Source organism: Peromyscus eremicus, unplaced genomic scaffold (genome assembly GCF_949786415.1).
Source record: "Peromyscus eremicus unplaced genomic scaffold, PerEre_H2_v1 PerEre#2#unplaced_390, whole genome shotgun sequence".
NCBI lineage: Eukaryota > Metazoa > Chordata > Mammalia > Rodentia > Cricetidae > Peromyscus > Peromyscus eremicus.
Window position 1 is genome coordinate 252480 of NW_026734626.1, and position 27740 is coordinate 280219.

General features: G+C 39.7%; 1 protein-coding gene and 1 long non-coding RNA gene across 3 annotated transcripts; one reads left to right on the forward strand and one right to left on the reverse strand.

The window, feature by feature from the left end:
• Window positions 1-280: 280 nt before the first annotated feature.
• LOC131901792 (uncharacterized) lies at window positions 281-12506 on the reverse strand. Its single transcript, XR_009376878.1, has 4 exons — window positions 12284-12506; window positions 9669-9719; window positions 9363-9432; window positions 281-1834 (listed from the first exon to the last, which is right to left on the reverse strand). It is a non-coding gene; the product is annotated as an uncharacterized LOC131901792 (long non-coding RNA).
• Window positions 12075-26755, forward strand: LOC131901791 (zinc finger protein 120-like). 2 transcript variants are annotated; one of them, XM_059252866.1, is made up of 2 exons: window positions 12075-12936; window positions 24808-26755. In XM_059252866.1, the coding sequence occupies exons 1-2, from the start codon at window positions 12875-12877 to the stop codon at window positions 25463-25465; spliced, it is 720 nt and encodes a 239-aa protein (XP_059108849.1). In that variant the 5' UTR covers window positions 12075-12874; the 3' UTR covers window positions 25466-26755. The 2 variants fall into 2 exon arrangements, with proteins under 2 accessions (XP_059108849.1, XP_059108850.1); XM_059252867.1 differs by lacking the exon at window positions 12075-12936 and adding an exon at window positions 24358-24641.
• Window positions 26756-27740: the final 985 nt, after the last annotated feature.

Sequence of the window (27740 nt, forward strand, 5' to 3'; positions counted from 1 at the left end):
CTCTGCTGGGACAAACAGGGTAGGCAAACAGCTGCAGAAGTCACTATTATGAAATAGGATCTGATAGTGGCAGGATCATTGATTTTGTAATTCTCCAGCATGTATTGATCCATGTCATGTGAGTGAAGGCAGGCTAGATTTTGGGTGGACAATTTGGGAAGGTTAGCTTGAGGCCATGAATATTGAATTTTGAACAAAGAACTCTCCTATGTAGATATTTTGCATCCTGTTTGTCACGGTTATTTCCATTAGCTGTAGCTGTGTGTGCCAGGTCACAGGTCTCAGCAGCTAACTTTGCACATAGGGCCATGGTGATCTTATTAATGCTATTCCCTCTACCAGAGAATGGTGTTCTCTTTCTGAAAGTCAGTAGAGCCTTGTGTTTTTTTCAATTCTATTTATCTTTTTAAAAAGACAATTATTTGTTTCACTGTTAAAATTTGATTTTGTTTAATGCATCTCTGCTCTAATCTCTTATTTTCTTCTATTCCCCATTTTTTTCAGGTCATTAATAATTTCTTTCCATTTTTCTCAAGTGAGTTTTTTCTGTCTAGAGCAATGTCTCTTGTTACTTTGGCTTGCCTCATACTATGCAGTTGAGAATTGCTTTGAACATCTAATTCTGCTTCTGCTGCCAAGTGTGGGAAAGAAAGTTCTGCAAACTGCTTCAAGACTAGACCTAACTGGTCATTGTGAAGTAAAAATAGACTGGTAAATGAGTGTCCTCCAACATCTCTTGATTGTATTGCAAACTTCCATATGAAAAGGGACCTGTGTAAGAATTGAGTTCACTGACCAAATTTAAAACAGGTGTACTGTCCTTACAGAAAGGGATGGGCTAGAAGAAGCATCAAAGGTCTTTGCCTTTGACTGTAGCTCACATTAGAAATAAGTAGTGAGGTGATCAATTTTATGTATTTTAGTTGATTATTAATTGTTCTGACTGGCCATTTGCATCCACAGAACAGGAAATCAAGAATCTGGATAAAGAACTGAACTTATCACAAAACCAAACTACCATACTTACACTAGTTGGACCAAAATAGAACTGGATAATATGGTGTAGCCCTGCCTAAAGTACAATTATTTTACAAGTTTAAGATGAACAACCTGAGAGAAAATGCGTGACTAATACATGTTGTGCTCTAACACAAACCCCTAGTCTCTGAAGCACATGGCCATGTAGCTTGTTTCAATTTTCTAAAATAATTTTTGGGGATTATATTATATCATTTGCATTATTGCTTTTCTACTTCTAAGCCATTCCATAGACACTTCATTGTTTTTTAATTCATGATGTCCTTTTCCTTTAACAGCAGTTCTTGTTTTATATGACTTAGGTTTGGCTACAGAATTTCTGAGCTATGAAGGAAATGGTAGCCTGCACTGGCCAGTGACTGTGTAATAAAACACACACCTCTTGGAAGAGGAACAGAAAGTGCTCTGAGAGACTGGAATAGTTTCTACTAAAATACATATTTCCCAGACTAGAGCCCTGTCTCTCACTAGGGTAGAATCCAGAGCTGTGAAGCCCTGTGCTGCCTTGGTCATTTGATCTCTGCTCATCTAGTAGAGGAGCTGCTACTGTCCTGAAGCCCTGTTGCAGACAAGCTATTGAGCAACTTTGGGCAAGCCTAGCAATCAGGAGCACCAGTGGGAGGTAGATTATGAGTTTTTTCCAGGGTTCTCCTCTAATTAAGATATATGGAACCATGAGGTAGACCATCAGCAATGCCATGGTGAGTAGAGGTACTTTGCCTTTCATGCAGGAGGAGCAGGATGTCTGAGCTGTCAGATCTTCTGGGAGTTGAATGGATTGTGTGACAGACTGCTTCTGTTGGAGAAGCAAAGAAGGAAAGGAAACTGTCACCATGAAGCATTCTCAAAAAAATAGAGGGTTGGCTGAATGAGAGTTTTCCTAGCATGTGTGCATCCTATATTCAACTTTATCATGAAAAGGTAAAAACAAAAATTTGAGCTAGTGAGATGGCTCAGTATGTGGGTAAAGGTGCTTGGCCCCCAATCCTGCATCTGCAGAGCCAGTGTGGTGGAGGGTGAGAACCAATTTCTATAAGTTGTCCTCTGACAGCTCTATGGACATGTTGACTTGAACCCTGTCCCTAATAAAATAAAAATGTCATGTCTTAAAATGTCACCACAAAACTCAGTATTTGCACAATCAATGCTAATTAAAATGTTTCAGCCAGGTGATGGTGGCACATGCTTTTAATTCCAGCTCAGGAGGAAGAGGCAGACAGATCTCTGAGTTTGCGGCCTGGTCTACAGTCCAAGTTCCAGGACAGTCAGGGATACATACAGATACTCTGTTTTGAAAAAAAAACCAAACCAAACCAAAAATTAAATACATAAAAATAAATGTTTCCAAAGCATATCCTTAATAATTTCAGAGTGAAAATACCATGTTTTGTAACCAGAAACCACCCCTAAATATCATGCATGAAGCCCTTTAGGAAACTGGAGAATAGCCACATGGTAAGGCAGGCCATGGTGTTCAGGGCCTTGATGACCCTCAACATCAGCACACCTTTGACACTGACTCATGATTCCACAAAGTCAAACCATGGGAAGGTTCTGCACTCTCACCTGGAATATGAAAAGCCTGGGTTACATCTCCACAGGCCTGTGAACACCCATGACCAACAAGCAGGGTTGGATATGGTAGCCCAAGACCTTAATCCCAGCCTTCAGGCAGAAAGAAGCAGATGGATCTCTGAGTTCCAGGCCTGTAAAGACTATGTTGAGAGACCCTGTCTGGAAAAGAAAAAGGAAACTGCATAATGGAATATTGGTCTTCTTGAAAGCAAATCAAGAAATTCTGCTCATCAAGAAACAACTGCCGGTTGCAGCTGCTGGTAAATGGCTGTAAATAAACCCTCAGACAGTAGTGACAAAATGTCCAACTTTGAAAATATTTGAACAGAAAGAGCAGCAATGATATGAGAATATAATGACCAATAAGTGGAGCTGTGGAGACACTCGGAGGGTTTGAGCAGTCACTCTGCAATCCTAAGGACCTGAGTCTGAATCCTCAGCACCTACATAAAAACAAATCCTGGAATGTCGTGGAAGCCTCTAACCCCAGCAAGGGATGAAGGACATAAAAGTATCCTGAGAGCATATGGTTCAGTGAAACCCTGTCACAAAATGAAGATACATGTTATTTCTCTTTGGTATCGATGTTTGCACATAGGGTTATACAATCTGGCATGGTCACACCTGTGTCACACACACAACACAACACACACACACACACACACACACACACACACACACACACAAGACAAGCAATGGGTAGAGGGCAATGCCCACAATCAACTGATGTGGCGATTGAAATTAGAGGAGAACCTGGAGCACCTGACAAAGAGGACTGCCCCAGTGTGCCTGAGGGAAATGGGAAATGTTGTGGCAATTTGAAAAACCACTGGGTAGGTTTGGTGGCAGCCAAACATGGGTCCCTATGAGGCAGCTTCTGGGAGGAATGGAAACATAATACAGGCTGAGCAACCTTAATCCAAAACCTGAAATCTGGAGTTCGAGAACACTGAATTTCAGATACAAGTGTCCCTGTGCCTCATTATAGTAATTAATTGTCCTTTGTTTATGACTTCTCATCAGAAACTGCCTGCCCAGTCTCAGGAAACTGAAATTGAGGTCTCATCTCTGAGAGGAGATTGATCAGCCTGTTTGAGCCTCTTCTTGCTCCTCTGATTCCCCCCATGAGTAGTGCATGAACTCAAATCTTGGAGATGTTTCTAATTGGTAAAAAAAAATTCATCATCAGGGTAGGAGACTATCATGGAGACTCATTGGACCAGGATGCAATAGTCTTTTGTGTGATTTAAAATCTTAACATTAACATAGGGGGTTTAAGCCAGAAGTATAGCTCATCAGGTATCTTCTAGTGGGATAAGAAAGCTGGGTCCCATTGGCATCTAAGTGAACTTGCAGAGTTGGGAATAGCCATGCAGACATTGTTCTAAACAGAGACCATTTTCCCATTACCAGTGGCAAAATGAGCCTCCCCTTATTTGGTTGTGGTAATCTGCAAGCTTGTCGTGGGTTTGGTCCAAGGGCTGACAATGGCACTTTAGCATCATCAGTTTAGTGGTACCCAGACAGGAATTATCATTGAGTTAAGGCATCAGTGATGCAAGAGCCAACAGCAATTAACAGAAGCAGAAGGGCCAAAAGCCTTTGATGGTTGACAGACTTCCTTATCGAGAAGGAACTTGGAAATGAGAATGAGCATCAGTAATTATTATTATTATTATTATTATTATTATTATTATTATTATTGGTTTTTAAAGACGGTTTCTCTTTTTAGTTTTTGTGCCTGTCTTGAATATTGCTCTGTATATCAGGCTGTCCTTGAACTCACAGAAATCTGCCTGGCTCTGCCTCCTGAGTGCCAGGATTAAAGGTGAAGATCAATAATTACTTTATCTCAGGTTCCATATGACAAGAAATTACCTTTAGCTGTAACATTCCAAGGGGAGAGGTTGAACAAGGGCAATGTATTGGCTCATATAATTACTTCCTGCTGACACTGGCACATTATTGTAAGGGCCTTGGAAGGCTAGAATGTTAGTCAAAGGTAAGGAGGCAATTTAGAAACTTCTGGTTCATTGAACAGCTGAAGAAACAGCCTTTGCATCAGTTGGATTAGTTTATATCAGCTTTCATAAAGTTCAGGGCTCATAATCACATGGAGCAGGTTGTCATTAACAATTGATGCTTGGATGTGTCTGTCAGCAAAGTGCAAACCTGTGGAGACAGATATAAACTAGGAACAGAAGTTAAAATTTATGACCTTATTTGGAACTTTTAGACCCATATAATGCAAGCCTTTATGTCATCAGACCTTTATATTTTTCAGACCCTTGTCAGGACCATCCAACCTGTCAAACAATACCTGAATAGGAGAGTGTGGATTAAGAAATGACAGAAAAAACAGAGACATACAAGAAACATAGGATAGATTTGGGAGGACTATCACTGAATACTGTTGTATCCAGTTTATTCTACCCAGTGCTTATATACAGTTGAGCAGTAGACAAGGGAGCATCTGCAAAGCATATTACATTGTTACAGACTTCTTTATATGAAGGTTCTTTGGGTTCAAGGAGCAGTTAAGCCACTTCCCTGGAACACAGATCTTAAAAAGTTTTATTAATAAAAACGAAGAGCCAGATATTGGGGTAAAAGCTGAAAGATTAGAGAGGTAGAAAGCAAGCTACTACATCTTAGCCCTATGAAATCCTCTGCCAAAAGAGAGAGTTAGCTTCTCTATGCACCCTGCCTTATTACTTCCTCTCTTCAGAACCTCTCGACATAGTTACTGAATCTCAGTATGCAGAAAAAGTGGTTCTACATACTGAAACTGCAGAATTTATCCCTGATGAGACAGAATTAACTTTGTTATTTATTCATTTACAAGATATAATCAGAAACAGGAAGTATCCCTTATATATAACTCACATCCAATACCATATGAGTCTGTCAGGCCCTTTAGCAGAAGAAAATGAGGAGATTGATCAACTATTGATAAGAAATGTACAGGAGGCCTCAGAGTTTCATAAAAAAATCATGTCAATAGTGAGGTTTTAAAAAAGGAATTTTCCATAACCTGGAAACAAGCTAAGGAAATTATATGGAAATATCCTACTTGTTCATTTTACAATCAGACTCCACTACCCAAAGGATGTAACCGAAAGGGCACTCAGAGGAATGAAATCTGGCAGATGGATGCATTTCATTTTGTAGAATTTGGAAAATTGAAACATGTGCACCACACCATTGATACCTACTCAGGATTTCCATGAGCAACTGCTCTGAGTTTCAAAAAGGTTGATTCTGTAATCCAGAAGTTGCTAGAAGTTATGGCCATCATGGGTATACCTATATATGTTAAACCTAACAATATCTAGCCTATGTCTCTGGTAAAATGAAACAGTTTTTTGCTTATTACAATATAAAACATATTACAGGTATACCACACAATGCTACAGGAGAAACAGTCATAGAAACATCAAATTGAACTCTAAAGGGTATGCTAAATAAACAAAAAGGAGCAACAAAATCCCCCAGAAATAGATTACATAATGCTTTATTAACTTTGTATTTTCTCAATGCTAATGAGAAAGGAATAATAACTGCGGAGAGACATTGGACATTAAAAAAAAAAAACTACAGAGTTAAATCAGCCTGTATATTTTAAGGATGTGCTGACCTCAGAATGGAAACCAGGATATGTGTTACGTTGGGGATGAGGTTTTGCTTTTGTTTCTATCAGAGAAGGTAAGCTATAAATACCATCAAAATTGATAAAGGGCCGGGCGGTGGTGGTGGTGGTGGTGGTGGCAGCGGCGGCGGCACATGCCTTTAATCCCAGCACTCAGGAGGCAGAGCCAGGCGGATCTTTGTGAGTTCAAGGCCAGCCAGGTCTACAGAGCGAGATCCAGGAAGGGCACAAAGCCATACACAGAAACCCTGTCTCGAAAAAAAACAAAAAAAAAATTATGGGATTAGGGATTTAGCTCAGTGGTAGAGTGCTTGCCTAGCATGCGCAAGGCCCTGGGTTTGATCCTCAGCTCCAGAAAAAAAAATTGATAAAAGTTCAATTTGAACAAGACAGACCTCTTAATTAGAAGAGGTGATAGTTTCTCAACCAGCATGACCATCCAATTGAAAGTAACTTGGCCTATTGGTATTACATCACACATAAAATTCATAAGTCTTCCTAAATGTTTGTTTTTGCTCTTCTCTACAAACACTTATCACAAATGGTGTTTATGTAGTCCCAGATCAATTAAAAATTAAAGCTGGCTTTGGAGTTAGATAATGACTCTCTCCTTCTTTAAAGCCAAGCATGTTGTTAAAAAGAAAATGCATAATCTCTGTATCATGTCAGAAGAATCAACTGATATGGGGCAGAAAAAAGCCAAAATTAAGGGACGATTCTATTGCCACTGTTCTCATAATACTTTGATGCTATTTTGATTCTTTAAACTTTCCTTAAAGTATGAATTTTATAAATGAATATGGCGATTTCTTAGAAAATTGGGAATCAATCTCCCACAAACACAGCTATATAACTCTTGGGCATATACCCAAGGAATGCTCAATCATACCACAAGGGCACATGCTCAGCTATGTTCATAGCATTATTATTTGTAATAGCCAGAACCTGGAAACAACCTAGATGCCCTTCAACTGAAGAATGGATAAATAAAATGTGGTACATATACACAATGGAGTACTACTCAAGAGAGTAAAACAATGACATCATGAGGTTTGCAGGCAAATGGATGGATTTAGAAAAAAAATCACCCTGAGTGAGGTAACCCATACTCAGAAAGACAAACTTGGTATGTATTCACTCATAGAAGGATAATAGATGTAAAACAAAGGATGACTAGAGTGCTACTCACAACTCCAGGGAGGCTACCTAGAAAATAGGACCCTAAGAAAGACACAAGGATCACCCAACAACAGAGAAATGAATGAGGTCTACATGAGCAAAGTGAACATGAGGGGAGTTAATGAAGGGCAAGTGTCGGGAGAAAGAAAGCTTAGGGGAGCAGGAGGTCCCAGCTGGATCAGGAACAGAGAGGGAGAACAAGGAAAAAAAGATCAAGATAAATGGAGACCCCATGGGAATAGGAAGAAGAAAAGTACTAGAGAAGTCCCCAGAAATCAACAAAGATACCTCCACAATAGACTGCTGGCAATGGACAAGAGAAAGCCCAAACTGACCTTCTCTGGTGATCAGATGGCTAAACACCCTAACTGTCGTGCTAGAACTCTCCTCCAATGACTGATGGAAGTGGATGCAGAGATCCATGGCCAGGCCCCAGGTGGAGCTCCAGGAGTCCAATCAGCAAGAGAGAAGAGGGATTGTATGAGCAAGAGATATTGAGACCATCATTGGAAAAAGCACAGGGACAAAAAGCCAAAGTAGTGGAAACACATGAACTATGAACCAATAGCTGAGGAGCCCCCAACTGGATCAGGCCCTCTATAAATGAGACAGTTGATTAGCTTGAACTATTTAGGAGGCCTCCAGGCAGTGGGACCAGAACCTGTCTTTAGTGCATGAGCTGGTTTTTCTGAAGCCCAGAGCCTATGCTTGGACTCTTTGCTCAGCCTGGGTGAAGGGAGGAGGGGACTGGACCTGCCTTCACTGAATCTACCAGGCTGAGCTGAATCCCCAGGGGAGTCCTTGCACTGGAGCAGATGGGGATGGGGGGTGGATTGGGAAGAGAGCGAGGGGGGGGGGGGCCCATAGAAGGGAGGACAGGGAAATACATGGCTGATACGTAAAATTAAATTAATTATAAAATTAAAGAAAATGAAGTGCTTCTTCCATCAAAGTGCTTAATGAAAAAAATCTGTTTTGCAAGCTTTGCTGACTCTGATGTCTGCCCCCAGCATGTAACAGGATCCTCTTAAATTCTGATATTTTTCAATGGAAAAACTTTTACAACTCCCAAACATATTCTGTTACAGTAGTTTATTTAAAAATTTTTCTCCCATTTAAATTGGGGCGGTTCACTTCCACTCAAACAAACAAATGTTTCAAATATGAATAGCAAGACAGAGAAGAAAATATTAATAGCTGGACTCAATATATAATACATGAGTTATAGTAAGTCACCAAAATTGTTTATGTGCTTTTATTAAAATACAACAATGGGCACAGGTGGCATTTATTTGTTATTGGATTAGCCAGATAAGGATTAGAATTCTGAGATTGGAACAGGCAAACAAAACTCTATATTTAGGATCAAACATGTTGATTTCTACCTTCCCTCTCCATCTTCTTTACTTTTAGCATCTGAAAGTGGCTAATCAATAAAGAATAGCTAGCTGGTGAGTCTTTCCAAATGGCAAAGGACAGGAGCCACGGACAATATTTAGTAGTGGTCATGAGAAGAAGTGTTATTTTTTTTTTCAACCAAGTGAAGTGATTCTCTGCTCTAAAGTATCATTTTCAGCATTTTTGCAAGTTTAATATCTGATTCCTTTGTTCCCAGAAAAAGATGTTCTCCAGAAATAGATGTGCAGCTTAGGTCATATAAATGCTATCTTGTAACTCCACACACAAAAAGAAACATGAAAAAAAACAAAGTCCCACTGATGAAGGAAGTGATTTTGTAATTCATGCCTTGTGACAGCACCCATCTCCATGGTGTATCTCAACCCATCTTTCTCTAGGTAGAAGAAACTGGCATGCTGAGAGGCTAAACTACCAAAGACATAACCAAGAATTTCCTGGGTGTGCCTGCTGTCCTGCCCTTGTTTTGCACTCTGTTCCTCAGACCTGCATTCTAAAGCTTTACCTGTGGCTATTTCAGACCTTATTCTCCTTGGATAACCTTTCATGTAGCTCAAAAGGGCCTGTTTCATGTCCTAGGAGGAGAAGAAAAAAAATCAAAGTGACTTTCCACATCTGATAAGGTCTATTTACTTTGAAAGGAAGAAATTTATCAAAGATCCGTTTACAGAAACCTTCTTGAAGAGGCACAGAAGTTAGAGTGATACCGACAAGTTTTTACAGGGATCTACATACATCAGCCCTGGAGTTAATCTCCAACATAAGGTAACTAGTGGACACATTGCCAGTCATTACTTACACCCCCACATACCTGGGATTTATGGTGCTACATTGCTCTCAGCTTTAAGGAGCCTCTTCTGACCTTCAAGGAAGGACATAGCATAAGATTGAAATTCATTGTCAAGGCAGTGAATTCAGACCCAGTTCCGCATATCTGAAAATTCCAATGGTCAGGAAATTCAAGGAAAAATACATTCGTTGAAGTGAAGCTTGTATATAACATATTAGAAGAATTTAGCATGGTACTTGTTATGGCAAGACAATATCAGGGGACACTTAGTGACAGGATGAAGTGGTTTGTGAGTCTTTGGGTGTCTCTGGGTCTTTGTAATACTGTGACAGGGAAACACAGGTTGGGTTCAGGAGGAAGTAGAATCTTTTCTTCTGAGACAGATAAGGTGCTGTTCAGCATTTCATGAAACACATATCTCACTGACTTGTGAAAACCCCTCTGTCATATAGTGCTTTCTTAATATCTTTGTTACACTGAGTTATCAGGCAGAGCAACTTCGAATGGGAAAAATTGATCATAGCCCACAATTCCAGGTAATAGTTCCATTTTGGGAAAATCAGGATAGGAACTCAGCTAATCCTAGTGCTGTGAGATGGTCTGTATGTCAAATGTGTTCCTGATTGGTCAATAAATAAATCACTGATTGGCCAGTGGCCAGGCAGGAAGTATAGGTGGGACAAGGAGGAGAATAAAGCTGGGAAGTGGAAGGCTGAGTCAGAGAGACACGGCCAGCCACCACAATGACAAACAGCATGTGAAGATGCTGGTAAGCCACGAGCTATGTGGCAGGGTATAGATTAATGGAAATGGATTAATTTAAGCTGTAAGAAAAGTTAGCAAGAAGCCTGCCATGGCTATACAGTTTGTAAGCAATACAAGTCTCTGTGTTTACTTGATCGGGTCTGAGCAGCTGTGGGACTGGCAGGTGAGAGAGATTTGTCCTGACTGTGGGCCAGGCAGGAAAACTCAAGGTAGATCATATCACATCCACAGCCAAGAGCAGAGATAAACAAATGTACCCATGCTGCCTGTTTGCTTATGCTTATGATCTAGCTTCTTCATACTTACACAGTATAGTGTGCAGACAATGCCCATTTTAGGGAGTCTTATCTCAATTAACAATTAATAAAATCCCACAGAGACAAGTTCAAAGAAAAATCTGATCTATATAATTCCTCATTGAGGGTCCCTTTTCCCAGGTGACTAGTTTGATTCAGTCTGATAATAAAAACTAAGAATCACACTGCCCCACCATCACTGCCAGGATTTGAGATTTCTGCCTGCATTCAGAGCTGTGGTCCTCAGCCTGTGTGGGTCGCCACCCCATTGGGGGTCACATATCAGATATACTGAACATCAAATATTTGAATTACAATTCAAAACAGTAGCAAAATTAGGGCTGGAGAGATGGCTCAGAGGTTAAAAGCACGGCTTGCTCTTCCAAAGATCCTGAGTTCAATTCCCAGCAAACACATGGTGGCTCACAACCATCTGTAATGATATCCAGTGCCCTCTTCTGGCCTGCAGGGATATGTGCATACAGAATACTGTATACATAATAAATAAATAAAATTTAAAAAAAAACAGTAGCAAAATTAAAGTTAAGAAACAACGAAACAGTTATGTTTAGGGCTCACCACAACACGAGGAACTACTGTTCATGCTATTTAAAGATTTAAAGGGTTAGAGAATTGGAAAAAAAATAGCCATTGATCTAGAGTGTCCAGTGGAACCCGAGTGTCTATGTTGTTAACTATGAAGGTGCTTGCAAAGGAATTTCCTGAATATCCTTTGCTCTAAGGGAAACTCATGTTCTGTGTGGAAGACTCCAGCTATCTGACCATCTTTACTACCTAGTAATAGCAGACCACTTTGAGCTACTGAACAGATAGTACAACACCCACTACACACATGCTGATGACACAGATTTTAGTCACACTGGGCTCCATGACCATATCACGCTCCTATGGGTACTTGTTCCTAGGCTGTATCAGCCTCTTCCTCTAGCATAACTCTGCCTAGCTGTTTCCTGTAGACTGTTTACCAAGAAGTTGTTTAACAAGTGTCCTTCTCAGTCAGCATTAAGTCTATAATGTCTTGTGGCTAAGGAGATAAGGAGATGTAGGTACTTTTTTTTTATTTTACATCTTATTTGTATTGTTTTTTTTTTCATTTTTCATTATTAAGAAATTTTCTCCTCACCCCACATACTGTCCAAAGAGCCCCCTTCCTCCCTCTACCCACCCCCATCCCTCTCTCCCAAGCCACTGCACATCCCCACATCCCCCAAATCGAGGTCTCCCATGGGCAGTCAGCAGAGTCCAGAACACTGAGCCTAGGCAGGTCCAACCCCCTCCACACTAAACCAAGGCTGTTCAAGGTGTCACGACAGGCACTGGGTTCCAGAAGCCTGCCCATTGACTTCAGATAGATCCCTACCCCCTGTCTGGGTGCCTCTCAAACAGTTCGAGCCAAACAACCATCTTCTGTTTCCAGAGGACCTAGTTCAGTCTCATGGGGGCTCCACAGCCACCAGTCCACAGTTCATGAGTTTCCATAAGTGTGGCCAGTCACCTGAGTTGCAGGTACTTATGATGAACTTTAGCATATATAAATTTCTATGATATTATTACCTTGTGTATATAAAATTTCAGTAGGAGATAGACATTCAGTTCTACACAGGGAAAGAACTGAAGGATGTTCAATCAATAAGGGAGAGATCTCTGGCTTTGGATGAAGGGGATGCTGAAGGGCTTCTCTTGTATCCCAGCAGAGGCTCCTGCAAAAGACAACTTGTCTTCTAGTGTAAGGAAAGTTCTTAGCAATCTCAGTTCCCATGACATCTGCAGCTCTTCCCTAGACATTCTAATGTATCCTGGAGAGCCCTGGCATCCTCTGTGATGTCACTATGTTGTGGCAACACCCACTGTACTTGGGAAGTTTATTCAGTGCCTTCACCAGTTACTGATGAACATGATGGCATACTGAAGAGTCTAATTCAGAAAAAGAATGGAGATGTTAGAGAAACCAGAGAGTGACTGAAGAAAGCTGACCTTCAACCTCAATGTAAAACGTCAAGAAAGAAATGGTCAAGAGAATCATGTAATGAGTTCTGTGCAAGAAAAGGGAATCTTCCTGGAGGAAGTGGGCTTGTGCTGAATCTTCCAGTAGTGGGAAACAGAAAGCTGGAGTCTGTGGGAACCAACAGAACTTCCCTGCTTGTCATGCCTCTTGAAATTCAAGGATTCCAGCTTATTAATTGTTCTGGCTCAGAAGTTGGGAACTGGTAAGGCCAATGATTTATGCTGGGAACTCTTGGCTTTCATTCCTTTTGGTAGATAGGCATTGATGTGTGAACATGAGACCGACATTAAAGCGGGAGGGATTAATGAGATGTGCCTATTTCAGAACAGGACATCACTCTACCTCAACCACAGTGGCTAACTTTAGTTACTTCCCAGCTGCTCTGTGTTCCTCAGTTGTCAGTGAGGAGACTTGTTGAGTCTGGTGACCATGTTCTGCCCTTATATGTCTTCTCCATCAACAGTTATATGGTTAGAGTGACCTGTCAAGATATTTGGGGAACCTCTAAATGACTGGAGTGATTATGAACAATGGCAATTTTTTCCTGAATTGTTAATCCAAAGGCTTGTGGACTCTGCAGCCAAGTTGAATTCTGAGTCTGCAGCTGTGAATGAGCCTGAAGAGGCTATCTCCTTGGTTACTTGGAGCATGTGCTATGAGGGCAGAGAAAACCAGATAGCTGGGATAACCACTTCCCTTCAAATAGAGGAGACAGCCAAGTTCCCCAGAGGGGGCATCTGAAGCACAGGACAAAATCATTTGCGGTGTCACCAAGTCACTTTTAAACAAGCTTTCTCAAACATTTGATTAGGACTCAGGGTGGTCTGTTTATTATATTTGCCTTCTGATACTGCAAGTTCATTTATGTTCATCTACCCACAAGGAGCACTAGAGATCCACCATCCCACCAAACCTTCCTCACCAAGATGCAGGTGAAGCAGAAGATGCAGACTGACCACTCAGCTACAGGAGATGACCATTGAAAGAAAGTAGCACTGAGATCACCTTATCTTTATCACAGAAGAGAGAGTGAAGAATAGGTATTCATTCTTTCAAACCCTATGGTTTCAATCTCAGGTTCACTCTGTCATCATTACTTCATTTTATATAAGGTCTGTGTTTCTGGTAGGCTGCATCTTTAGGGTATGCCTTCAGGGTATGCCAAAATCATGTCTCTGAACTCCTCCCAAAGGCAGAACCTCACATGTGGACAGGAATGACATGAGGACAAAGACTATTCTCCTTCCTCTAAAAAGAAACAAAAACAGAGCCTGTGGCATGAGTCATAGTACTCATGGACTGAGGCAGTAGTATGAGTTCCCAGCATGACTTTGAAGAGATTCTATCAAGTGCTGTCTAGTGTGAGATGTTAGTTGCTGTGAGTTTGAGTTAATTTTTTTGTTACTTACTTTAAAAGGCCTTGTACGTTTGATTCTCCAAGCAGCAGTTGGAGAGGCCTGGTCACACATCTAAATGTGTCCATACAGGGACTCAGACTGATCCCTGCTCCTTTTGTTCCCCTCTGAGAGGACACACCTGCATTCATTTGTTCACCATCCAATTGATAGAGTTCTCCCACTCTCACTCAGTCTCTCTTTCTCTGCAACTAGAATTAAAGATGACTGTGAGCTTTTATGTGTATGCTGGAAATCAAATTCTTGCCTAGGTCCTCTTTACTAGCTAGCCTCTCTGGAGCTGAGTTGCAATCTGGTTATCCTTTGCTTTACATCTAGTATCCACCTATGAGTGAGGACATACTGTAGATTAACCAACCATCTTATTAAATAAGAAACACAGAGCCAATACAGAGATGAAGCCAAGAGGTCAGAGCAATAGCTAAGAGCTAAAAACCTTACCCTTCACTGTTGCTCTTGTTGTACCTCTCTGAAAAAGAGACCTACTTCCTGTGTCTGTCTTTTTTATAGAGTTTCTGTTCTGCCTTCTCATTGGTTGTAAACCCAAACACATGACCACCTAGTCACTGCCTGCCTATGCAGACCTCCAGGTCTTCTATGGTTGGTATTGAGATTAAAGGCGTGTGTCTCCAATGCTGGCTGTATCTTTGAACACACAGAGATCTTCCTAGCTCTGCCTACCAAGGGCTGGAATTAAAGGCATGTACCACCACTGCCCAGCTCTCGCTATGGCTTGCTAATCCCTCTGACCCCCAGGCAACTTTATTAACATACAAATTACATTTCAGCACAAATAAAATACTGTTATAACATACGATGTTTGTCTTTCTGAGTCTGGGTTACCTCACTCAGGATAATATTTTCTAGTTCCATCCATTTGCCTGTAAACTTCATGATGTCATAGTTTTTCTCTGATGAAGAGTACTCCATTATGTATATGTACCACATTTTCTTCATCCATTCTTCAGTTGAAGGGCATCTAGGCTGTTTCCAGGTTCTGGCTATTACAAATAATGCTGCTCTGTTCAAACATTTGTCCTTGTGGTATGATTGAGCATTCCTTGGGTATATGCCCAAGAGTTGTATAGCTGGGTCTTTAGGGAGATTGATTTCCAATTTTCTGAGAAAGCACCATACTGATTTCCAAAGCGGCTCTACAAGTTTGCACTCCCACCAACAGTATAGGAGTGTTCCCCTTGTTCCACATCCTCTCCAACATAATCTGTCTTCAGTGTTTTTGATCTTAGCCATATTTATTTTTGAAAATGATTCTATGGGACCAGTGGCAGACACTTGAAATGACTTTAAGAGGTATTGTATAGTTCTAATTCTCCAGTGCTCATTTCTTTTCTTTTTTTTAAATTATTAATTTATTTATTATGTATACAGTGTTCTGTCTACATGGCCAGAAGAGGGCACCAGATCTCATTACAGATGGTTGTGAACCAACATGTGGTTGCTGGGAACTGAACTCAGAACCTCTGGAAGAACAGCCAGTGCTCTTAACCTCTGAGGTACCTCTCCAGCCCTGCTCCTTTTCTTATACGTAATTCAGTTTTATTCTTTTTGTGTGTGTATGTGTGAGTGTGTGTGTATGTGTGTGTATGTGTGTGTGTGTGTGTGCATGTGTTTGTGCAGACTGTGGCATAGGCTTTAAAATTTGCAGTGATCTTCCTGCCTCTGAGTCCAGTTTGCTAGCATTATAAGAATTCACTGCTGCTTCCAGCTCAAAAAATAATTTTTATGATCTAAGTCGCCTTTTCTTATGGTGGACAGGGAGGCAAGGAGATGGTGTCAGGACCCCTGATACTGGCATTGCAGATATTAGTGACCATCTAAATGTACTGGGAATGGAAGCTGGATGCTCTGAAAGAATCTTCAGTGCTCTTAACTGGTGATTCATTTTCCTACTTATGTTTTCTATTCTTGGTTATGTTTCCTATCCAAGGTAAACCAGTCAGGGTTACATACTAGATGCTGATGAAAGTGTGGAATTCTCCAGAGAGAATTAACCTCAGGCGAAGATGAGATTGCTAATTGTTTATCCAGTACAACATGGTCAGCCCATTCTCTGTCTCTCTCCCTCTCATATATACATATCCAACAAAAATGGATGCAGCAGGTGCTACTAATGTATTTCAGCCTAATTCACCTAACTTAATAAGTGAGAAATTGGAAAGGACTTGGAAAGTGATAGAATGAAGAGATAAAAGAGGAAAGTGATGTAATTGTTCTTGCGTATTAATTTACGGAAAGAAATTTTAAATTAAAAAGGGGCTAGATTGACCACTCACCAATTGAGAGAACTGAGTGTTTTTTATAGAGGACCCAGGTTCCATTCCCAGAACCCACTTGGTAGCTAACCATTTGTTATAATTTTAGTCCCAGGTAAATTCTTCCTTCTTCTGGTCTTGTTAGACACTACACACAGACACATGCAGGCAAAACATTGTATACATAATTTTTTAAAAAGATAGAAAAAGGAAAGAATAAAATTTTTTACAGTGATGTCATAGCCCTTAGACATAAAATAAGCCAGGGCTCATTCAAATGAACTCCTGCTGGTGTAGCATGGAAGCAGCTGTGACCCCCTGCTATGTCAGCCTGCTCAGAGGAAAAACAGTTTTGATCTAAGGTTGATAGAGATCATTATAATCATCTATCAAGGAGCGAAGTAAACAGTGCTGTTAGGTGACTTTTCCATGAAGATATCTGTATTTGTGTTCTCTATCTTTTGTATCTGTGAGAATTGTGGCAATGGTACAGTTATCTTTTAGATCAAACATCAAGATTGACAGGTCACATTGGCCCCAAAGCAATCTACTTTTTACTGGGTCATTTCCTTCATTTTCATCTAAGACCTTGTGATACAAGATGAACATGCCAGAGACATTTCTTTCCATCATTTATATATGTTCCTGCACAACTTTGAGGTAGGAATATCCATAAATGTCTCTGCTTTTATATTGTGATCATGATCAGAAGTGGATTTGTTAACTTAGCAAGCTTAAGAATATGCAGAGTGCTACAGGAATGTGTCCAGACTTCCTAATCAAAATCCACATGCTTCCTTTGTTAAGGAATAGCATTGTTTTGAAAATAACTCCCATGCTCTCCTTGCCTCCTGAAGTTAAGAAATCTTTCTCATTTTATCTGTCTTGTCTGGAGTGATCGCTATTCTTAATAGTCAAGCTGACTACTTCTTTAATTAATTAAAACCCAAAATATTTGTGTAAACATGTGAGGAATTTTTTTAAAGGTTTTGAAGTTAAAGACACTTCTTTAATTTGGATCATTTTAGGTGATAGGATCCACTTTTAGCTGCTTGATGGCAGTGCACACTTTTAACCCCCGGAAGCAGAAGCATTTGGATTTTTTGAGTTTGAGGCCAGCCTGCTCAACAGAATGAGTTTCAGGGATACAATGATAAAACCTTTCTTGAAATCACCAAAAACCCAAAGAATAAGATCTAACTTTAATCTGGGTAGCAACTCTTGGTGTCAGCCTACATATATAAAGGATACTGAAGAAGGAAGTTCTCTCTTCACCTGCTTGCCCTAGCTCTGGTTACCATTTTTTTTTTTACTTTACTAGCAGTAGAGACTACTTCCTTAAAATTGTGGTGTATACTCAAGACCAGCCCAGCTGAGATGTCCAGCCTCATGTACTGAACCACTACTGGACTTTTCAATTTTCCAATGGTAGACAGCCATTGTTAGACTAGCTCTACCACAGCTTGTGAGACATTCTAATAAATCCACTTTGTACACACATGGAGAGATTCATTCTACCAGTCCTGTTTGTTAATATTCTGATCCTGCCCCTTGTCGCCATTCAATGTCCTGACATAAAAGCTTATTCTTAAGGGAAATTTCCACCCATTTCCCCCTCTCTCTCTCTCTCCTGCTTTCCTCCCAGGAAGTGTGCGGACCCTTGCACTCCTCCCTCTCTTTCTCCCCCCACCCTTTTTTCCTCTTTCTCTTCCCCTTCTCTCTTCCTCCACTAAATAGACCTCTTCACTCAGTGATGTCTGAATGTTGTCTTTGTCTGTCACTAGCAGCAGGACACCTTGGCTCTCTACCTGCCAGAGCCTTCTTTATACAATTCATAACACAGTTCATGTACAGAAGCTTGAATAATGCAGTGGTTTTTTTGTTTTGTTTTTTCACCTGCCCTAGGAGTAAGATATGCTGACTATTAACAGTGCTTGCAAGCATATTCTTCCTAGCTTCATTATGCTTTAAATATTCAACTTTCCTTGAAGTCTACCCCTCATTATTATTCATTTGCCAGAAGTGTGCTCTAATTTTCAAGAATAAAAATCCTCTAGCAATGAAGCCATTACTGATGGGAGAAAGAACTATTATCTTGTTTGTGATCTACTTTCTGCATTTCTCTCCTGGTTGTATGAAGTCCCTGTGACAACTAGGTAAAAAGTGGGTTCAGTTCACCTGACCTCAACTTGAAGTCACAAAACAAACATCTCCTTTTTTGTCTTTTAATTTCTTTTTAGTTGTTAATATTCTGAGCACCCTTCCACCTGTGTGACTTGGAATCACTCCACCCGACATAGTATAGTGGGCTGTACATGCTAGCCACACTGTGTCCAGGATGAAGAAGGGGAAGTACCTACCAAGAGCAGAAAGATAGCAGGGTCTGCTATTGGAACCAGGGGCAAGTGCTATTGAAATGCAAATGTTTAGAAAAGGTCTGGGTCTGTGGTGGAAGGCAGGATCAGGAACCATTGTGCTGTGACTTTAAGCACAGTGTAACCCTATGGGAGGTGCTCTTGTCACTCAGGCCTCACTATCCAATCAGGCCCTCCAGGTGACCTGCCAGTCAGAAGTGGTACAGGGTTCTTCCAGCTGCTAGCTTCAAGCTTGACTTTGAAGAGAAACTGGCAGCAGCAGTTTTGTGTTGTGTGCTGTGTTGTGTGTGCTGGTGCAGAGAGCTGAGCAGAGAACCTGGGAGAGCTGGAAAACCACCACATTGTGAGTGAGGTTCAGGAGCCAGAGTGGTGGGTCCTTCTCAGATCTGGGTGGGAAACTTCAGCCAGAATCCCTGTCTTGTGAGGTCCCAAATGGTCCTTGAAACTTCCTATTCTCAGGGCAGGCCTCTGGATATCTTTGCTCTGTGGGCCGAATCTGTTCACAGAATTGGGAGTAGGGAGGTGTGTATAGAAACATCTTTGTAGTCAACTTCAACATGCTTTTGGTGCACTCATTGAAAGCAGGCCTACTTTGTCCAGTACCTTCTAGAGGTGCAGCACTTTGTATTTAACTTTCATGTGTAAAATCCATTTATAGTTAATTTTGTGGAGGTTGTAAAAGGCATCTCATGTGTTGGGTAGCACTCTACAACTAAGGTGTAAGAGAGGAGTTGAAATAATGACATAAAGCATTTACTAATTCTTAAGACCTAGTAAGTCTCACAAAATAGAATTTAACTGAGGGAGTTCTGCCTGGAAAAAAAAAACCTACCAGGCAGTGGTTGCATACACCTTAAATGCCAGGACTCAGGAGGCAGAGCCAGGCAGATCTCTGTGAGTTTTAGACCAACCTGGTCCAGCAAGATCCAAGACAGGCTCCAAAACTACATGGAGAAACCTTGTCTTAACAAACAAAACAAAACAAAACCACTGAAAGATTTTTATTGTAGCCAGGCCTGTTAGAGATTAGGACAATAGGATACACATTAGTTCACCAGGATTGTCCAGTCATTTGGCTGTAAATCATGACAAAGGAGCCACCTCTGATTTACAAAAAGCCACTAGGCCTAACACTATATCAAAGGATGGGAATCTAACAAGCTGCTCATTGAGGCATTACATGATCATAACAACCTTAAGTCCTGGCATGCCATAAAGTTCCAGTTTTCTTCTTGAGAAAATCCTAGTTCTGACAGATGGGCAATATGACACCAGTTGACTACTACTTGAAAATTAAAACACTAGCAGTTCAGTGGTGGTGGTGCTCGACATTGCTCAGCACAAACTCAAGAGGCAGAGGCAGATTCATCTCTGAGAGTTTGGGGCCGACCTGGTCTACAGAGTTATGTCCAGGAAAGGATCCAAAACTACACAAAGAAAAAAGAAAGAAAGAAAGAAAGAAAGAAAGAAAGAAAGAAAGAAAGAAAAAAAGAAAGAAAGAAAGAAAGAAAAGAAAAAAAGGAAAGTAGAACACTCTTATATTAAGTTCTGTACTGATCAAGCAATGCTTTCTTTCAGGCCCTCAGGCAGGGATTAGGAAAATTCTTGGGAGAGTTAGTAACAGCCTGAGTCCTAGGCCTTGGGAGCTGTCCCTAAAGGCATAACATATTGACAATGAAACAGCGTTCCTTCCCTAAAACCAGGAACATGCTTTGAAGAGCTGGCAATGGTCTTGAATCAGGGCCTTTGTAGTGGGGTTGCTTTAGATCCCAAGAATCCAACTCTTTCACCAAATATGGCTATGGTTATCCATGCACAGATCACTGTGGGCTTAGTCAGTAATATTCTTAAGATACCTTGTTTCTCCATGTGCAGCATGGTTTGATTAGCCTCCTCTCTGAGTCTGTCCTGTTGTATGATACTTTCTGCTGACTTCCTAAAGGTTTCCCATTTCCTTCCATGTTGCCCCTAGAAGTATTATAAAGCTGCTATTCTTCTTAAGATGCATAATTGACATGAGACATGCCTTGTGCAAGATTTCCCCATCCCAGCTTTTATCTTTTCTTCCTTATACTTTTCCTCTCTTTCTCATCCCTTGTGATCTTCACCTTAGGATCCTGTCACCTACGAAGGTCCTGCTCTTTCACATCACTGGGGTACTTAAGTAATAAGTTTGAAAATGTCTTTACTGTGTAAGTTTCCCATCTGTCCAAGTGGAAGACTTGCAGTCTTCTGTCCCTATTTAAGTTGTTCAGTGTGCGACCTGGAGCCTGAACCTAAATGTCACAAGGTTCGCAGAATATGTGGAATGCAAAATTTAATCACAGCAGGATAAAAGCAAGTTAGAACAAAAAATGGAGCACCAAAGGTAATTTTGTTGGTGGTAGAACCTAAGAATGTTGTCTTTTCAAAGAATGTGGAAGATGTCAGGACTTTAGGTGGCAAAAATTATAGAAAGTTTCACAGAGAGCTTTACTGACCTGTCTTGTATGACCAGGAAGATAGGAATGTTAAAAGGAATAGCAGAAAGTGAAGACTGAGAGTATAGGATTTCAGTAGGAAATAGACTCATCAAAAATTAAGCAGTCAGGCAGTAGTGGCATATACCTTTAAGCACAGCACTTGGGATACAGAGGCAAGTGGATCTTTGTGAGTTTGAGGCCAGCCTAAGCTACAAAGTGAGTTCCAAGATAGTCTCCAAAGCTACACAGAGAAACACTGTCTCAAAAAACCAAAAAATAAAACCCATAAATTATTAAGCCAGGCTGTGGAGGTGCACACCTTTAATCTCAGCACTCAGGAGGCAGAGTCAGGTGGATCTCTGTGAGTTTTAGACCAGCCTGTGCTACCAAATGAGCTGCAGGAAAGGCATAAAGCTACAAAGAGAAACCCTGTCCTGAAAAACCAAAAAAAAAAAAAATTAAGCTAGAGGTCATTTGTATGATATTTTGACTACAAAATTTTATTTGGCTTTTACTCATGGAGGGATTATACAAGGTAATTCCTACTCCTAGAAAGCAATTTCATACAAAACTTGCTGCACCTGTGGACCAGCATGTCAGTGTTCATCTGAATTAAGAAGTCAAACTTTGCAAGATCACCCATCATCTACTGGTCCTGGAAATAAGAAAGAATAAATATTTAAGGTCACGGATTCTTACTCTGGACGTTCGGTTCAGCATTGTTGCAGGCTTCTATCATTGAGAGTCAGAAACCCAGTGAGGAGACTGGGAGATACCATTGCATGGAGTTGTGAGGATAAAGCCCGGTGTTGCTGGTTTTTGTTTTTTAATTCTCTACTCTTTGGGGGGACTGCCACTCAGCTCTCAAATAAATCATACACAGGGAGAATTACTCTTTCTTATAAGTGCTTGGCCTTAGTTTGGCTTGTATCTAGCCATCTTTTCCTAACTTATGTTATCTCATCTACCTTATGTCTCTAGGCTTTTATCTTTCTCTATTCTGTATACCTCTCTTTACTTTTGATTCCATGGTTTGCTGTGTAGCTGGGTGGCTGGCCCCTGGTGTCCTCTCCTTGTCTTGCTCCTTCCTTTTTTCTTTTCAGTTTTGTCCTCCCATGTGTTTTCTCTGCCTGCCAGCCTTGCCTAACCTTTTCTGCCAAGCTATTGGCTGTTCAACTCTTTATTAGACATTAGACATTTATTGGTATTTTAGACAAAGTATCACAGCCTCACAGAGTTAAACATATGCAACATAAAAGAATACAACATATCTTTGCATTTTTAAAACAATTGTTCCACAGAATAGACAAATATAACACATCTTAAAATAATATTTCACAACAGCCTTGATTACATTTTGTGACTACATGATGTTGGGATACCTAAGGTATGGGACATCTCCCATGGAGCACTAGCTGCATATATAGAGATGAAGTAAAGAGAGAATTATATAAGAAGTTGCATGAATAGGGCCATCTGAGCCTGTTGATAATGAATCCTCATGCATCTGAGATAGAGATAGAGAATTTTATGTCTGTCTTGCTCTATTTCAGTACTGTCTTTGCCTAATCTTCCCTTGCTATGTTTCCATTTCTCTATTTTACATTTTAAATGGTTTTCTATGACATTGTATTTTGGAAAGTTATAATCCATTTTCTAATTTCACAAATGTAACCATCAAGAGATCATCTTGTATGTCAGAAAAGACTTTGAACTTTCAAATAGTGTAGGGGATGTTGCAAACTATGAGGATCATTGAAGTGACTAGATGCATTTTTTTTCATAGATGATCATGAGCCTATAGGTACTTGGTTTAAAACATCTTTGATTAAATGAAAAACCTCTCAGACACAATGATATATGTGAACATGTGTCTCTCCTTGGTGACTTTCTTTTGATTGCTTCTTTAGTAGGAGGATCCTTTTGGGAGAAAATTCCTCACTAGTTGTGTGATATGCATCTCTATAGCCTCAACTGATTTCCTGTTCTTTGTGTGTACTGAGTTGTGGTTGAAACTAATCAGCCAGCTTCCATGTATTGTCATGCCTTCACCATCATTAGAGATTCTATCTCTATTTCCCATAAGATAGAGTAGAAGTAATTGCTATTCAGTGCTAAAGCAGTTTGTTAACCTGGTGTTTTAATATTGTTGGTTATTTTTGAATACAAGATTTGTCTGTGTAGCCCTGAGTGTCCTGAAAGAAGTTCTTTTCACCAGGCTGGCCTGGAACTCACAAATCCCCCTGATTCTGGCTCCCAATTGTACAGATTAATGTGGGAAATTAACATTCCTGGCTGTTTTGTTTTTATATTATTGGATGATGGGCCTGGGATGTAGGCTTTTGTAAATGTCAAGCATATGCTGTTGTACTGAGCTCCACACATATCTTGAATTTTTAAATTTGATATAGGTTATCATTCTATTTCTCTATTTGGCATGTATTCATGATATTAACATTCTTGAGCCTTCTGAGTCATTGCATTGCAGGTGCATGAACTTCCTTCTGCCTGTTACATTTGTTTTGAATTTTTAAATAAATATGAGTATTTTATCTGAATGCATGGATATGCACCATGTGGGTACCTGATCCTCACAGTGATCAAAAGGTGGTCTCAGTAATCCTGAACTTGGAATAATGAATAGTTGTGTTCCCTCATAGAAGTACTGGCAATTGAGCCCACCTCTATGCAAGACCAGCAAGAGCTCTTTACTAGCTTGCCATCTCTCTTGCATAATGTGTTGATTATTTATGATTAACATTTATATGGCTAATTCTTTCATATTTGCCTTTATTACTATTTAAACATGCACTATTTTTTAGTAAATTTTTACTTATGTTATAGTTTGAATTGTGGCACTCAGGATTCTTGAGGAAAACAGAAATAAAGTAAATGCATAACTCTTTGTAGGAACTTCAGTAAAAACTTCTTAGTTCTTTCTTTCTTGTTCTGCTGACTTTTGCTTGGGAGACAGGGTCTTAACATGTACTATAAGGCTTTCCTAGACCTGATTGCATAGACTAGACTGGGATTCAACTCAGACTCAGATATACCTGGCTCTGCCTTCTGAGTCCTGCCATTAAAGGCATGAGCCAATACATCCAGTTTGTCTATCTTATTTTTCATTATAGTTAGGAATTGTTGATACAATTTCTCTCATGTATACTCTGTACTATTGATCTCTCTATATTTGTTAATAAGCATTTCTCTTGCAAGGTGATGTCCCATTCAAAGGGTACAGAAATGACAGAAGTGATCTTCCTATTCAGCTTCCTTATAAAGTGACTGGTTGATTACATATAATTTGAATGTCATGAAGTAAATGTGGGGAGCATCAGAATTATATGACTATACTCTCAAAGAAGTATACATTTATAATGATGTAAGTATTAATAAAGTGGAATAAGATGAGTGTGAACAATGATAAACCTTAAGTTCTGGTTATTCTTTACAATGGAACCAAACTGTAAAATTAATTCATACAGATATAAAGATTAAAGAGTGTATTAGATGTCATAATGCTTTTACATGTCCCATTATTTTTGCAGTGATGAAGAAAATCAAGCTGGAAAGAAATATATTTTAAATATTCACTGTGTTAAAGACCTTGCATATCTGAGTACTCTTCTAATGCATGAAAAAGCACATACTGGAGAGAAACCCTATGAATGTAATCAATGTGGTAAAGCCTTTGAATTTCAAAATCATCTTCAAGAACTTAAAAGAAAGCATACAGGAGAGAAACCATATGAAAGTAATCACCCTGGTAAAGCTTTTTCATGTCAAAGTAGTCTTCAAATGCATAAAAGAACACATACTGGAGAGAAATCCTATGAATGTAATCAATGTGATAAAACCTTTGCAAGATTCAGTAGTCTTCAAAAGCATACAAGAATCCATTCTGGAGAGAAACCCTGTGAATGTAATCACTATGGTAAAGCCTTTAAATGCCAGAGTAATCTTCAAATGAATAAAAGAACACATACTGGAGAGAAACCCTATGAATATAATCAGTGTGGTAAAGCCTTTGCACAATTCAGCATCTTCAAACGCATACAAGAACCCATTCTGGAGAGAAACCCTATGAATGTAGAGAATGTGGTAAAACCTTTTCACATCAAAACAATCTTCAAATGCATAAAAGAACACATACTGGAAAGAAGCCCTATGAATGTAATCTGTGTGGTAAAGCCTTTGCACAATTAAGTCACCTTCAAAGGCATAACAGAACACATACTAGAGAGAAACCCTACGAATGTAATCACTGTGGTAAATCCTTTGCATGGCGTAGCAATCTTAATATACATAAAAGAACACACACTGGAGAGAAACTCTGTGAATGTAATCAATGTGGTAAATCCTTTGCATGTTACAAAGTTTTTCAATCACATGAAAGAAAACATACTGGAGAGAAACCCTATGAATGTAATCAGTGTGGTAAAGCCTTTGGACATCTAAGTAATCTTCAACAACATAAAAGGAAGCATACTGGAGAGAAGCCCTATGAATGTAATCACAGGGAAAGCCTTTACATGGCACAGTAATCTTCAAATACATAAAAGAACACATACTGGAGAGAAACCCTATGAATATTATCTTTGTGGTAAAGCCTTTGTATATCACAATAGTCTTCAAAGGCATATATGAACCCATTCTGGAGAGAAACCCTATGAATGTGAACAATGTGGTAAAGCCTTTACATGTCAAAAAAATCTTCAAAGGCATAAAAAAACACATACTAGAGAGAAACCCTATGCATGCAATCAGTGTGGTAAAGCCTTTGCCCAAAACAGTACTCTTCAAATGCATAAAAGAACACACACTGGAGAGAAACCACATGAATGTAATGAGTGTGGTAAAGCCTTTGAATTTATTATTAATCTTCAAAAGCATAAAAGAAGACATACTGGAGAGAAACACTCTGAATATAATCAGTGTGGTAAAGCCTTTGCACAAAACAGTACCCTTCTAATGCATAAAAGAACAAATACTAGAGTCAAACCCTATTAATGTAATTAGTGTGGTAAAGCCTTTGCATGTCATATCAATCTTCAAATACATAAAAAAACACATACTGGAGAGAAACCATATGAATGCAATCAGTGTGGTAGAGCCTCTGCAGAACTCAATTGTCTTGAATGCATAAATGAACACATACTGAAGAGAACCCCTGTGAATGTAATGCATGTGGTAAAGCCTTTGCATATCACAGAAGTCTTCATATGCATTACAGAACACATACTGGAGAGAAACTATGAATGCAATCACTGTGGAAAAGCCCTTGCTCTTCTGAGTACTCTTCAAAGGCATGAAAGAACACATACTGGAGAGAAACCCTATGCATGCAATCAGTGTGGTAAAACCTTTGCACAACTCAGTATTCAAATGCATAAAAGAACACACTGGGGAGAAACCCTATGAATGTAATAAATGCAGTAAAGCCTTTGCATGTCTCAAAATTTTTCAAGTGCATAAAATAAAGCATACTGGAGAGAAGCCCTATGGTAAAGCCTCTGTATGTATCTTAAAAATCTTGAGATTTCTCAAACTCATGCTGCAAAAAAAACCGTACAGGCATAGTCAATGTGGTTAAGTTTTGCACATTATACAGGAATAATATTTTTGTGTGTAATTAGTCTGTTAAAGCCTTTTCCTATATTACAATAGTCATTGGCTATATGAAAAAGTTATGGTGGCCATCTGCTTATAAAGGGTTTGGTAAGATCTTTAGGCAACACACTTGTGATCAATTACAGAAGAGTATGTCTTCAATCGAAAAGTATTTGACAGTGTCAAAAAATGTTCAAGCATTATGGTATCTGCTTTTATATTGTTTACAGCAGCACATTCATGGAAAAAACACTTATTTATGATTTATGAGGCCTTTTGTATATGGTAAATGAGGCAGCCACAATAACAAACACTGACCCTGAACATAGGGCCAGTGAAAGACACACCCTTTGGCCCTGAAATCAGAGTGAAAAACATCCTGACACTGAAACCAGAGTCAAAGAAACACACTTTGTTCCTGAATCCAGAACCAGTTATAGAAACACTCTGATCCTGAAACCAGAATCAAAATTTTAAAAGAGGGCATTAAAATAAACACACTTTGGACCTGAAACCAGAGCTAAAGAAACATACTGTAAACTTGACCAAGTAAGCACAAATCCAACCATTCCATGAGCCTGAAATCAACCAATTCATGAGCGTGAAATCCACCCAATATTTCAGTTTTTTCAAGCTCTGTGTCTGTTCATTTGGCAGCTGCCTGGGAGATTCTGGAGCTCTCCTAGATTCCTTCCTACCAAATATATATCTTGAATGCATTTTGCATGAAGACTTTTTTACTGGAGTAGATGAGAATCTGATTATAGGATTGGATTAGAGAAGCAGTGAACCCCTCTGCTGGCAAACTCCCTTAAAAGATCAGAGCAGAAGTAACAACTTTTCACCAAAGACTGCTACATTTCTGCAGCAT

What these genes read in the sequence shown, in the direction of transcription:
- LOC131901791 (XM_059252866.1), top strand. Translation starts at nt 12,875, where the DNA reads ATGCCTCTTGAAATTCAAGGATTCCAGCTTATTAATTGTTCTGGCTCA. An exon ending in GGCTCAGAAGTTGGGAACTG is followed by an intron (nt 12,937 to 24,807) that starts GTAAGGCCAATG and finishes TTATTTTTGCAG; the next exon opens with TGATGAAGAAAATCAAGCTG.